The sequence below is a fragment of the Hyperoodon ampullatus genome (genome assembly GCF_949752795.1).
Source record: "Hyperoodon ampullatus genome assembly, chromosome: 8".
Lineage (NCBI taxonomy): Eukaryota > Metazoa > Chordata > Mammalia > Artiodactyla > Ziphiidae > Hyperoodon > Hyperoodon ampullatus.
Window position 1 is genome coordinate 615,863 of NC_136921.1, and position 12,607 is coordinate 628,469.

Below are 12,607 nucleotides of genomic sequence, written 5' to 3' on the forward strand. Positions count from 1 at the left end.
TGCTGGCAGACTTGACACAGGGTCACCACAAACCTTCCATTTGTAGGAAAAAAAAAAAAAGGCAGTATCTGCAGAGCGCAATAATACGAGGTCTGCCCATGCATGAATGTATGTGATTATAAACAGTTAAGCCTAACTCACAGGAAAGTCATTAAAATTGCCAAGCGATGTACGTTTTATCTGTGCCTGCAGTTAGAGCCCGAGGCTGGCTGACGTGGCCCAGCCCCGGGGCTCTTAAACCTGCGACAGGGCCGCTGACCATCCGCAGGGGCCACAGGCAGGTCAGCGGTGGCAAGACCCTCAGGAGCGGGAAGGGCAGTGAAGCACAGGCCTCGTGCCCGCCTGGGCCGGGGGCTGTGTCGTATCCCCGCAGGCCCCACCCCACCCTGAGCACACCTCAGATAGCTGCCTCCGCCTCGGTCAAGGTCCCGGTGCATGGCCTCTCCTCCACTCTCTCCTACCTGGCGGACACCTGGTCCTGCTCCGTCCCCGCACGCTTGCCCCGCTGCTCTTCCCGGGTGGAGGATTTAGGGCCGACCCTCCCACGTCCACCGTGCCAACAGGCACCTGGGACGTGCCCAGGAACAGAGGTCCCTGCCCTCGAGCTGACGGCCTCCCAGGCAAGAAAGCAACAGGCAGGAAGCAACTCCAGCTCCCGGGGAAGTGACCCAGCCGGGCAGCAAAGCGCACAGAAGGACAAAGGGAGCAGGTGGGGTGGAGGCTGGCAGGACAGACGGCTGCCTCCTAGAGAGGGCGGGGCCGGGCAGCTGGGCGGTGGGGGCCAGTCCAGAGGTCAAGGATGGGGGGCTACAAGGTAGCCAAGTGGTCACCGGCAGGGTGGGAAGGCAGGGTGTTTGGGGCCTGTCTGAGCACATCGTGGTGCGCGGGGCCCAGGATGTGTCTGGGGGCCGGGGCTGGTCAGGAGGCGCAGGGAAGGGCGAGCCAGGCTGAGGGGTGGTGACCCTGACGGTCAGGGTCCGGGTGGGTGGAGGTGGCGAGTCGGCCGAGGGAAGGAGTGCGGCAGGGCGAGGGTCCGAGTCTGCAGGTGACCCGTTTGGGGAGGAAGGTGGGGCCGGGTTTGCACCGTGGGGTCTGAGACTTCTCCTCGGGGCCCTGGGGAGTTTAGGGAGGTCGCAGCAGCAGAGGCCACTCCTCCTGTGTGTCCCGGAGGCCACTGCTACAGCAGCCGCCCCCTCAGCCGTGGGGACACCAAGAGGTTCCACCTGACCCTTCACAGCCTGTCCTGCTGTCCTCCCTCTGGGACTTGTGTGTGGAGCGTCCGCGGGCTGCTTCTCACGCCAGCTTTTCCCACACCACTGGCCGCCACACGGTCCCGTGGCATGTCCTGGTGTCCCGCCCCGGACACCTGCAGGCCGCCTTTCCAAACTTCATGCTCGTCAATTCTTTCTTTCTGGGCTTTGTGCTATTAAAAAATGACTTCTTCAAATCCACTGAAAAATCACTGAGTTTGTGTGCTCAGTGAGCTCTCTGGGGTCAGAGCTGCCCCAAGAGGCCCACGGTCCTGGTCTGGGAGGCTTCGGCCCTCCCTGCCCTGATCTCCCTGTGGCCAAGCGTCCTGGCTCTGGTCCGGATTGTGGACACATTGCATGCATGCTGCCAGTGAGCGTTTCCTGCCTGGGTCCCCACTGAGGCCCGAGACCAGCTCCTCTTCCCGTGGCGGGTGAAGGTGCCCAGAGAGACGCTCGGAAACAACCATGGCAACATCACTGCTGAGGGCACAGCAGGGTGCCAAGGGGACGCCAGCAGCAGAGCGGGCAGCAGCAGCTCATGGGTGGCCAGCCTGGGTAGCCAGGGCCAACCCCTGATTTCCAGAGCAAAGAGCACCTCTTAGGAAACTCAGTGGAGAGAAAGCAAAACAGCTGCTGCTCTGCCAGCCATACCAGCAAGCAGACCTGTCCGCAGGCCCCAGGTCAGGGCAGAGGGAGAGGCCCTGCTTTGTCCCCACAGAGCCCCAAGCCTGGTGCCCACACACAGGCAGGGAAGCAACCCCACCTTCCCTTTCAGGCCTTCCCAATACTGTACATCCCCACCAATTTCTATTAAAAAGGAGAAACAGCACAGTAAGTGGGAGACACAGGAAGGAGGAGGGATTCCAAGAAGCAAGCTGGTGCACGGGCTCCGAGGGAGGGCTGGGCAGGGCAGCCCCCCACCAGGGCAGTCCCCCCGCCGCGCCCCACCAAGCTGGGCAGTCAGATGCCGACGCGGGAGTCCAAGGCCTGGCCAGCTGACGCCAAGGCTCCCAGGACCTGCCAGGGGAGTCATCAGGAAACCTGCAGGTCTCCCAGCGTGCATCTGGGGGGCCGGGGCCTCGCTGGCGATGCTTCAGGCTGTGGCCTCACCAGCGAGTGGGCACGTTTCTCTGCCTGGTCCGTGGCGCTCTGCCTACCGACCTCGCTCTTTCCCCGCAAGTCCACACGCCCAGCCCGTGGGACGCACCTCCAGAACGCCTCAGCCCCCAGCCCCACGGCCTCGCCTGACCCCCAGGCCTCCTCCCAGCAAAGCGGGAGGCTGAGGCCCCCAGGTCCCCGGGATCCAGCCCCGCACTTGGAACCTACGGGCGCCAGGAACGTGAAAGGAATGAGGAGGCCCGTCTTGGCACAGAGGGACCCCGAGCGCCCCGGAGGTGGTGGGAGGGTCTCAGGACTGGGGAACCCCCAGCCCCTGCTGCCCAGGCCCCCAGCAGCAAGCCCCCCAGGGGCGCCCACCTTGTGTCTCAGCTCCTCCTGGTCGTCCATCCTGGCTCCGCCAGCGTCGCTGAGGACGGGGCTCAGCAGGGGAGAGGAGCCCTGCTCGGCTGGGCCCAGTGGGCTCAGGCTCGGTGGGGTCTTCCGGGTGGAGGGAAGCTGAGGACTCTCCACGGAAAGGCCTGGAAGTGAACGGGCGATGGAGCGAGAGATGAAGAAGGGCAGACCCGAGGGACAGCACCTGCCACCAGGCCCTTCCGGGGACGTGCAGGCCTCAGTGTGACATAACGCAACGGTGAGCACAGGTGCCAAGTGAGAGCCCGCTTCCCCAGAGAACCTCCAGGGCAGCTTGGCCCAGGGCTCTGGGTTCCCGGGGAAGATGCGGCCACGAGAGAGCCAACGGGGAGGAGGGTGCACACGTAAGAGGCCAAACTGAAGCTGACTTATCTGGAAAAGAACGTGTATTCTGAGGCCAAACTCATTAACCATTCACTTAAATAACTGGATCACGCTCGTCATACTGTTTTCTACTTCCTTGAATTGTTTGTTAGCAAGGATTTTATTCTGATTTCTAGAATCATACGACAAAAGTAACTCATACTTAATTTTTTCCCCTTCCGAAAATAATGTTTGCTTTTGACCAGACTGAAGCCAAAATTCTGGCCTCGTTCTATTTCATCCAACGTTTTGTGATCAAGAAATTCTCTTTTCTATTTAAAAAAATCCTCAAAGGTTTATTTCTAATGTTTTTCTATGAGAGATTAGTAACTATTAAATGCCACATTTGAAAGTTACTTTAAAGCAGAGTTTTAGAGAAGACGTTTAACTGTTCAAAAGCAATTTAAGATAGAAATTTACCTTGAGTTTATAAATGTATAGCATTTTAACACCCAAACTACCATTATCTCTGAGTATGATTATTAAGTCGGTTTACAAAACGCTAGAAGTAACACAACGGGTTTCAAAACGAGATCCTTTCACACCGTGATTGGGGACCAAATGCAGTTGCCCACGGTGACCAGTTTATAGACTCAAAACTTGGTTTATTCAGCCTAAAGCATGAAGTGTGTAGGAGGCAGGCTGGTGCAGAGAGCTTCCTGCTGGCCGGGCTGCCACACACAAGCCCCTGCAGCCCTCCACCGTGGCCTGAGGGCGGGAGGGAGCCCTTATTTTCACATTGACAAGTTCAGAGCTCTGGGAAGCCGGGACCCCACCCAGGGCTTCTGGGGATGGGCTACCAATGCCGGATAGCAGAGCTCTCCTCTGGGATTCTCACAACCACACAGATTTAAGACACAGAGAAATGTTCACTGACATTAGAAAACCTGGACAACGTAAAAACGTGAAATTATCGGAACCAGTTTTATTAAAATCTGCTTTTATTACACATTTAAAATAAGCTAAGCCACCTTAAAATAGCGTGCCTTGCCTACGTCCCCTCCCCCGACAGGCCTGCACTGTCACTTCTGCGGGGACCAAACCGACCGACCGAGGGCTCTGGGCTGTGCCCGAGGCACGGCTCCTTTGACTGCAGTCCTTTGACTGCAGAAGAGGCTCGTTTCCAGGCTGAGCTGTTTAGGATCACACTCCAAGGTCCGCTGTGTCCTTAAGTAGCCCGGAATTGCGTAATGAGACACCTTTACACAGTGAAAATTCAGAAAAGATGTAGAAGCTACTAATAAGCTGTCTACTTATTCTTCCCAGGCATGTTGCTCAGGGTATGAGAACCAAGACGCTCACCCTCGCTGGTTCTGAGAACAGGTCCACAGGGTGACCCTCGCATCCTCCCGCCCGACAGAAAGCTACTAGTGCACAGTTTACCACAGAGTTCTTGCAAAACCTGACTTTATTTTTACATAGCAGAAGGTGACAGGTGAGGAGGTGGCGTTAGCTCTGAAGCCTCCTGTGACAAGGCTGCAGACAGGCCTAGCCAGGGTGGGCTCGGGGGCTGACAAATGGGCTGACGAACGGGAGACCAAAGCCCAGCAAGTGACCCCCTCGGGACAAACAGCTTGTCTGGAATAAACTGTTTTGGTTCTAGGGAGGTTAAAGGCCATCATTTGATATTATCATTGTAGACAAGGCTGCCCTCACATCTGCAGGTTCCACATTTGAAGACTCAATCAATGAGGACAGAATATATCGGGGGTGGGGGGAAACGTTCCAGAAAGGCCCCAAAAGCAATACTTGAATTTGCCGCTCTGGCAGCTATTTATACAGCATCTTACACTGTATTTACAACTATTCACAGAGCATTTACACTGGATTAGGTGTTGTACCTAATGCAGAGATGATTTAAAGTATCCGGGAGCATGTGGGTGGGTTGTATGCAAATACGACGCCATCTCACATAAGACTTTCCTGTCAGGGGTTCTGCTATCTGTGGGGTCCTGGAACCAATCCCCCGTGAATACCAAGGGACAACTGTACTTATTATTTCACAAAAATTGTCAACTCACAATTTAGTGACTTGATTAAAAAGCACCACAAACAGACATTAAACATTTGTTTTTATTAAATCTGTCAGCCGCATCAAAACATAATACATCATACCTACATCAAATTCTTTCCACACAGACGCTCCTAGATGAAGTGAATAAATCTGCGAGGAGCTGTTTTCAAGCAAGTGGCAGTAAACGAGGCTGCTGGAGTGTGCGGGCCGCTGCCTCTCTGTTGTGATGCCAGTGACGCGCGGGCCCTACGCCCAGAGCGCGCCCGTGGGGCCGTGGCTCTGCCGGCCACTTCCAGGAGCGGCTGGGGCGCGTGAAGGCTGCTCTGGACCATGTGGTGGCGTGACAGGCTCTGACCTTAGAAAGCCCTGTCCACGTGCACAACCTGTATTAAAATACACACCAACAGGCAGATCGCTGAAGCATTTTTAAGATGCTAAATGTCAAGTTTTAGGTGCCACAGAGTATGTGTAGCCTTAACTGACATGGTGAAGAATCTTAAATGTTTGTAAACCCAGACCTCTGCGTCCAGGGTCCTCTACTGTCACACAGCCAGGAGGAGTCCATGTTGCTCTGAGTCACAGGACCCGCTCACACGTGGGTGGTACTCTACTGCCCCACCATGGCACCGAGAACCACCGAATCCTTGCAGACGAGACAGGTTTGGAAACGCTTCCAAAAGGAAATGCTTTGGGATGCGTGGACAGCTCTCCGTTTCTGCCGTCTACCCAGAGTTCACAGGCAGCCTCTGCTCTCAAAGGTGAGAAGTTTGACCGTCTTCAAAAAAACACTGAAAAGGTAAAACTTTCGCTTCAGTCAGTCAGCAGTGAGCCACCCTGGGAGATGATTTTCTTTGTGGCATTCTTTATTTCCAAACATTTCTAAATATCCATCTTATAATTTTTGACATCGTTTTGAGAAGCACAGTACTGTGCTTTGTGTAACCTCCTTATCGTCTGACCAGGTGATGAAAGAGAAACATCACTTTTAGACAGGAAGCTCAGCTACTTTTATTTCATACCTTTAAATTCTCTTCTTCAAAACTCTGTAATAAAATAAACAATTTTGAAACTTTTTGCCTTATAGAGGAGCAAGAGTCAGCTCCAGTTTGGAAAATTCAAAGTCAAGTGTGAAGGTTAACATGATGGAGAGAGTGTAAGATCTAGAAGCTCCCTCTACGGCTGGAACAGTGATCACTAATCCCGTAAGAAAAGGGGAAAGCTGATTTTTCCAAAGAACCCAGGTAAGCGTGACCCTGATGAGTTGCAGGAAACCACATCTGGCTCCACTTCTGAACTAGGATGTCACGAGTCTCTCTTATAGGAAATATGGTTCATAAAAGTAGGAGGTAAAAAAGTGGCTACTCCGAGGGGTCCAAGGTCCAGCTCACCCCTTCTTCCTGCTGTGTGTTCGTCTGTCTCCCAGGGCTGTGACGGCTCAGTCTGGAAGTGGCTGTGGTCACCTGAGACTCAGGGGGTGACGTCTACATGCATGGCGCACCCAGGGGCATTTTCCCGAGTCTTCTCTTCTGTTTCCTTCTAAGCAAACAAGACTCCTTCCTTGTTGAGAGAAACGGGGGTGCCAACCTACAACTCATTCACACTCTGGATCATTTGTCCGGATGACGCCCGCCAGGTGTGGGGTCTCCTCTGCGTGACACGTGTAGGTGGTCCAGGGTGCGCATCCTTTTTCTAATAAATGACACATTTTGTCTAAAGTTTGAGAAGCTGAGACTTAAGGATCTTCTGAACTATTGGAGCGACGGAGGCAAGGGCCCCGAAACAAACTATTCAAGTAAACTAGGAAGTGTGGAGGTGACGTGCGTTAGGAAGGAGGTGCGACCTGAGTGAACATTCTGGAAAGTAAAGGCCACACAACTTTCACCCTCCTAACTGGTCACCCCGTGCATCCACTGGGTTCATCACGGAGGTGTCGCCACCTCATCCCCGCGGGGGTGACGGCAGTGGGGGGCGTCAGTGAGGGACGGGCCGGTGTGATGGGGGAAGAAATGGAGACCCCAGTGATCCACTGTCCTCTGCTCTAAGGGGGGGTCCCCCAGGGAGTTCATGCCAACAGGAGCCTTTCTAGACGCTGCCAGCCGCCTCCCGCCCCCATCACACTGGGCGCCGGGTGCCTCGAGACCCCAGAGGGAGCCTGGCCCCCGCCCCGAGGGGCCTGCGCTGCCCCGAGCACCCCGTCCTCAGCTGGCTTGCTGCAGCCGCTGCGCAGGAGTGGGGCAGCCCCGAGGCCTGAGAGGGGCTGAAGAGGCGGACAGCTCCGTGGACGCAGCAGAAGCTCGCGGCAGCCGAGGGGGTCCAGGGGGAAAGGCCAGTTCAGAATCTGAGCAGCTGCCACACTTCGGGCCAGGGATTGTATCAGGCGGGGTCTAGCTGACTGCGGGGAAAAGGCAATAAAACGGTCTCATCTTCAGAGTTAAGAAGCCAACAGCACGTGTTCTGGGCACTGTAAGCCCAAGGATCGTGCAGTCCAACCGAAAGCTACCAACAGTGTTGCTCTCAGCCGGCACCTTGGAGGCTTGTGCGGGCCCAGAGCCAGCAGACCACCGGCTCTCCTACATCCCCCTCTGCACACTGACCACAGGGGCCACGACAAGCCCGAGTGGGGCCGCTGAGAAAAGCAAGGCGCTTCCCCGACTGGCCTTCCATAGGGGCATCGCCACCCACAGCCGGCATGAGACAGTCTGTGGGTGTCATGGGGCCAACTGCCTATGAAGACAGATTTCGGTGGCGATATGAAAAGATACAGGGCTATTTCAGGGGTTCACCTGACACATGAGATAACCTTCCATGGGTATAAATCAAAACTGTACGCAAGTAGAGGGAAAGGAAGCTAAAAAAGCCATCAAAACCCATAGCAAATATTCCCTTATTTTATTGAGTAAACAAAGAGTTCTGAATTAGTACATATCTGCAAATTTATAAACGGCAATTTCAACGGGAAATAAACTTTCAAGAACCACAAACCAGCAACGTCAATGTGTCTTTAAAGAATGAATGAGTTCAGATTTACAGGGAAATGCCATCCCCTTTTCTCCTCATTCCCGGGGACATAGATACGTTCACGTAAAAGACAGCATTCAGGGTCACGGCGGGCAGGGCGCCACATGGAGAGACAGTCCCACAGCGGCCCCTGCGCTCCGGCCAGCTGTGACAAGCTCTGTCGCTTCAGGACAGGGGCCGGGGCGCAATCCCACGAGTGAATCCGTGGCCTTGAGAACAGACACTGAAATGCCCAACTTTAAGTGCCTGAGAGAACGTTAACATTTTCATCTACGAAGTAACTGTTCTAAGAATGGATTTCTTTCTGGTGCTCCCTGAACCGGGAGGGAACAGCATACCCTGAAGACGCACAACTGGCATCCCTTGTCACACACACATAGGGTCGTGGCCCGTGTGCGCCACAGGACCGGAAGCACAGCACACCTGGTGCTCAGCCACTCCTCCAGGGTAGCAGGTGAGAAGGTGCCTGCGGTGAAAACCACAACACACACGGCACCGGAGCAATTAAAGGACTTTGCAAAGTGACGATCTTGGGGATGGTGAAAGTTCTCCGTGTTCAACTTTTTTGTGCGGTTTTTATTGCCCATCCCTCCATCATCACTACCATTTTAAAAACGTGTGTTAACTGGAAAAAGGAATCCTACTCTAACCCCGCGCTGAGAGAATTCCTGTGTGATGTGAAAAGGCCCACACAGGACGCGCCGTTACCTGCTTTAGTGCCGTCAACCTGACTAACGTGAGGCTGTGCTGTTGTTAGACTCTGGAAACGGAAAGACGATCACAGACTTGACAGCTAGTAAACATAAACAGTCCACGTAAGCGGAATGCGTCACTCCAGGGGACTCGGCGGGGACGGTGGGCACCACCTCTGGGCTGCGGTGACGGTGCCGGGCCCCCCCGCGGGCTGAGCAAAGCGCATTGCGGCCGCGCGCTCTCAGCGGCTGGCGCCGGCATGAGAAGGGCTGCTCCCAAGCCTGTGGGTCCCACGCCAGTCTGCACGTTCCTCCTGTAATCCTGGTCTACGGGGCCACCCTTCCAAGGTGGGGCCACCGCATAACATGTTTTCCAAAGAAAAGGCAATCACGATGAACAGCCTTCAGCAAACCCAGCAAAGGCCCGCTGCTGGCCTCACTCAGAACCATTCTGGATATTTTAATGCTTCCTGTAAACCAGCTCTTACTAGACAGAACACGACAGTGCCACTGCTTGAGCTACAAGCAGAAAGACCGGACCTGTAGGATCTATCCTTCAGGCTCACTTTCCCGGTTGCTGAAGGGTCCCCTCCGGGAGGGGGCTCCTGCCACTCGAGTGAAGGGGAAGGAGGGCTGTGGGCAGAGTCCGAAGAAGCCACAACTGATATTAAAGAAACGGTTTCGATGTAAAAGGAAAGCTGTAGAATTAAACATATCGTGAGCACTCTGGAAAAGGAAAGTCGTTCAAAATTTCTCCAAATCTGACCAAAGAGCTAACCCTGAATCTGAAAATAACACCTTCACCAGCAGTGTCCACAGAGCGTCTGGGATGCTGGGCTCGTTCTAGAGCTACGCTGCCCATGCGTGGAACAGGGGGTCAGGGGTCGGGGTCAGCCGTCAGCACAGCTGCAGGTCCAGCCTCCAGGGCTGCAGGGCCTGAGGGGCAGACTGACCACAGCCCAGGCCGCTCGGCTTCCCTGCAAGTCACCGGCACAAATGGGAAAGAGGAAGAGGAGACAGATGGGCCATCTCGGCCTTGAGCAGCACGCGGACCGGGTCTGGATCCCGATTTGAGCAAACCAGACGTCGGCCAGCACTTTGTCCACCTTGTGGGGTGACATCTGCGTGGGGCCAGTGAGGAGGCGCCTTATGTTTCAGAGACACATGAGCGCTGAGGAAGGTGGTCAGCGCGTCAGGCCCGCTTTATAGGAGGGGGGCAACACCCGGGGGGACATGGTTGGCGGGGCACAGGACGGCCCCGCCCAACAGGCTTGGGCTTCACTGATACACTTCCTTCCGCTTCTGCATATCCTGAAAACTGTCTAAACAAAAGCTAGAAAATTATCCCCAGAAAAAGAAGTTTCTCTGAAGAAACAAGACAAAACCTTTCACAGGAAGGCCCAGTAAAAGACGTCTGAGAACGGGACCTGTTCAGATCCTTCGACATGGGACGACGACCACCCCCCGTGCCCCCCGCCGCCCCGCATCCTGCAGCCCCGGCTGCTCCGCTGGCTCAGACCTTCTGCCCAGACAGCAGGACAGGCTGCTTTAAAGACAAAAGGACACCCTGTTAGTTCGGAGCGTCGGCGGGCACAGTCAGGAGACAACAACCAACCAAGGACAGAGGCAGCCGTTGTGTCAACTAAGATTCAGGAAAAGCGTTGGATGGACAGCATCTGTATCGGCTCCTTGCCACACACACCCACGGTGCATCTTTTCAGTGACACAAAATGTCCCAGACGTGCCATCCTCACCAGTCACGTCGGTCACGGTCACACAGTCTCTCCACAGACGCCGGCCAGTCAGCACCAGTGCAGACAGACCCATGACCTGGGAGGTGCGGGGGCGGTGGGTGTGAACGTCCCAGGACCGGAGCCACGAGGGACCTGGCGCGGCGGTAAGGCAGCTGCGAGGATGGAAAGTACCGGCCCATTAGGCTGAAGCCCCTGCTGGTACCTGACTGACACCATCAACACCATCGACACCATCTATGGACGGCGACCGAGCCTGCAGGGAAGCCCCGGCATCTCCACGCGGCCGCCGGGAATGGGGTCCACACACACGGCGAGGATGGGACTTTCAGGAAGAAAACTAACCTTTAAACATGGCGCTGCTCCACCAGGTGAGACCGGGAAGGAAGCACAAGACCCAGTCCATGGACTCGGTGACAAATTCAGCCCTCAAGGGGGCCGGCCATGCAGCCTGTGCTGAGCGCTGGCCCCACGTCTGTGGGGTGTGGAGCGCAGTGCCCCCAGGGGCACAGCCACCTTGGCCTGTCCGCACACATGACCTTGCCCATGGCCTCTGGACGGATGCGTGCGGATGGGGTCTATCAGAATCAGCCAGCAGCTGTGTCGGGTGCACACCTGACCGGAGGAGACACTATTGCTACAAAAGGCTAAGCCCCCTGCAGCTTGGGGAGGCCCCGGGTGCCCAGTCCCCACAGGGAACAAGCCCCCGTCGGCCCCAAGGAAACAGCTGGCCGGCTCGAGCTAACGCCATGCCTCTTGGGCCGGTTGGTGTGTCTGGTTCTGCCTTCCCTGCAACCGAGTACGTGGCGTCCCCCAAGGAAGGTGGAAAGGACACAGTCCCGCTTACACCGCAGGTTAAACCAACGCCTCTCCAAGCACGGTCCCTGGATCCTAAGTCATGGACGCAACCAAGCCTCGGGCACTGAGCTGCCCTGGGCAGTCCCAGACCACGGCACAAGGAGGCCGCAGCCCCCGCTGCCCTCCCCAGGATTTGCGTCCTGTGGGGCCTACTCAAGATTTCGTGCAGTCAAAGCAGACAAAACCTCCATCATAATTAATCATGGGCCACACACCTCACCTTAAAAAGCAGCAACAGGCATAAGGCATACATTCCATTAAAGGTCAACATGAATCAGAACTGTGTAACATTCAAAACACATAGCACCACTTCAGCTGAATCAAAGCAAATGCCAGAAGAATAAAGCTGCAAAGGCTAAATGACCAGCCCCAAAGGATGGGCTGGAGATACTCATCCATTTTAAACCTGCTGCACAGCTTTTAACACCGCTCCAAGCTCAAGTTTTAATTTTTTGGCATTCCAAACAGAACAATCAATCAGAGAATTAGAGGGAAAAAAGAATATCTAGCCATGACCACAAATCACTTTCTGTATCGAAAGCCGACAATCTGAGCCCTCACCCCCCGAGCAGGTGAGGGTCACCCAGGAGGGAAGCCGGGAACGGTCAGGACAGGTTTTCATCGACCTGCTCTCCAGGAGTCAAATTCTTTATGTTACTCTGCAGATCGAAAAGGACTCTCTCTCCCCTTGTCTGAGCAAAGGGGTTACCAAAGAAGAGGCTCACATCTAGGGGGGCCTCAGCCTCGGAGCCCCACGAGTCTGTGTCGGAGCCGCTCGGGTCCTCAGCTGTCATGGGCGGACAGCTGAGCTGCTCTAACTGGTCGACGATGTCCGAGAAATGGAAGGCCGAGCTGGCCTCGGAGCGGACCGAGCAGGCGGGGAAGTTGGCCATGGAGCTGGCCTCGGACTGGGCGGCAGAGCCGGGCGTGTGCGCGGACAGGCTGCCGGGCAGCGGCGCATTGCTGAGGGAGCTGGTCTCGGACCGGTGGAGCCGGAGCGAGCTGGCGGCGGACGGGCTGAGCAGGCGCTGCATCAGGCTGGCCTGCGCCTTCACCTCCAGCAGCTCCGAGGTGTTGGCGGGGTGCGCGTCGCCAAGGCTGCCCTCCTCCTCGGACTCAAAGCCGCGCGCC

The 12,607-nt window shown here is 55.7% G+C and overlaps 1 protein-coding gene across 1 annotated transcript in view; it reads right to left on the bottom strand.

Moving 5' to 3' along the window:
* FARP2 (FERM, ARH/RhoGEF and pleckstrin domain protein 2) overlaps nt 1-12,607 on the bottom strand; it is an 89,400-nt gene that overhangs the window by 14,959 nt on the left and 61,834 nt on the right. Inside the window, exon 14 of the mRNA XM_079710007.1 lies at nt 2,727-2,887. Within this exon, the coding sequence (XP_079566133.1) occupies nt 2,727-2,887 (161 nt within the window). The remainder of the gene's footprint in view (nt 1-2,726; nt 2,888-12,607) is intronic.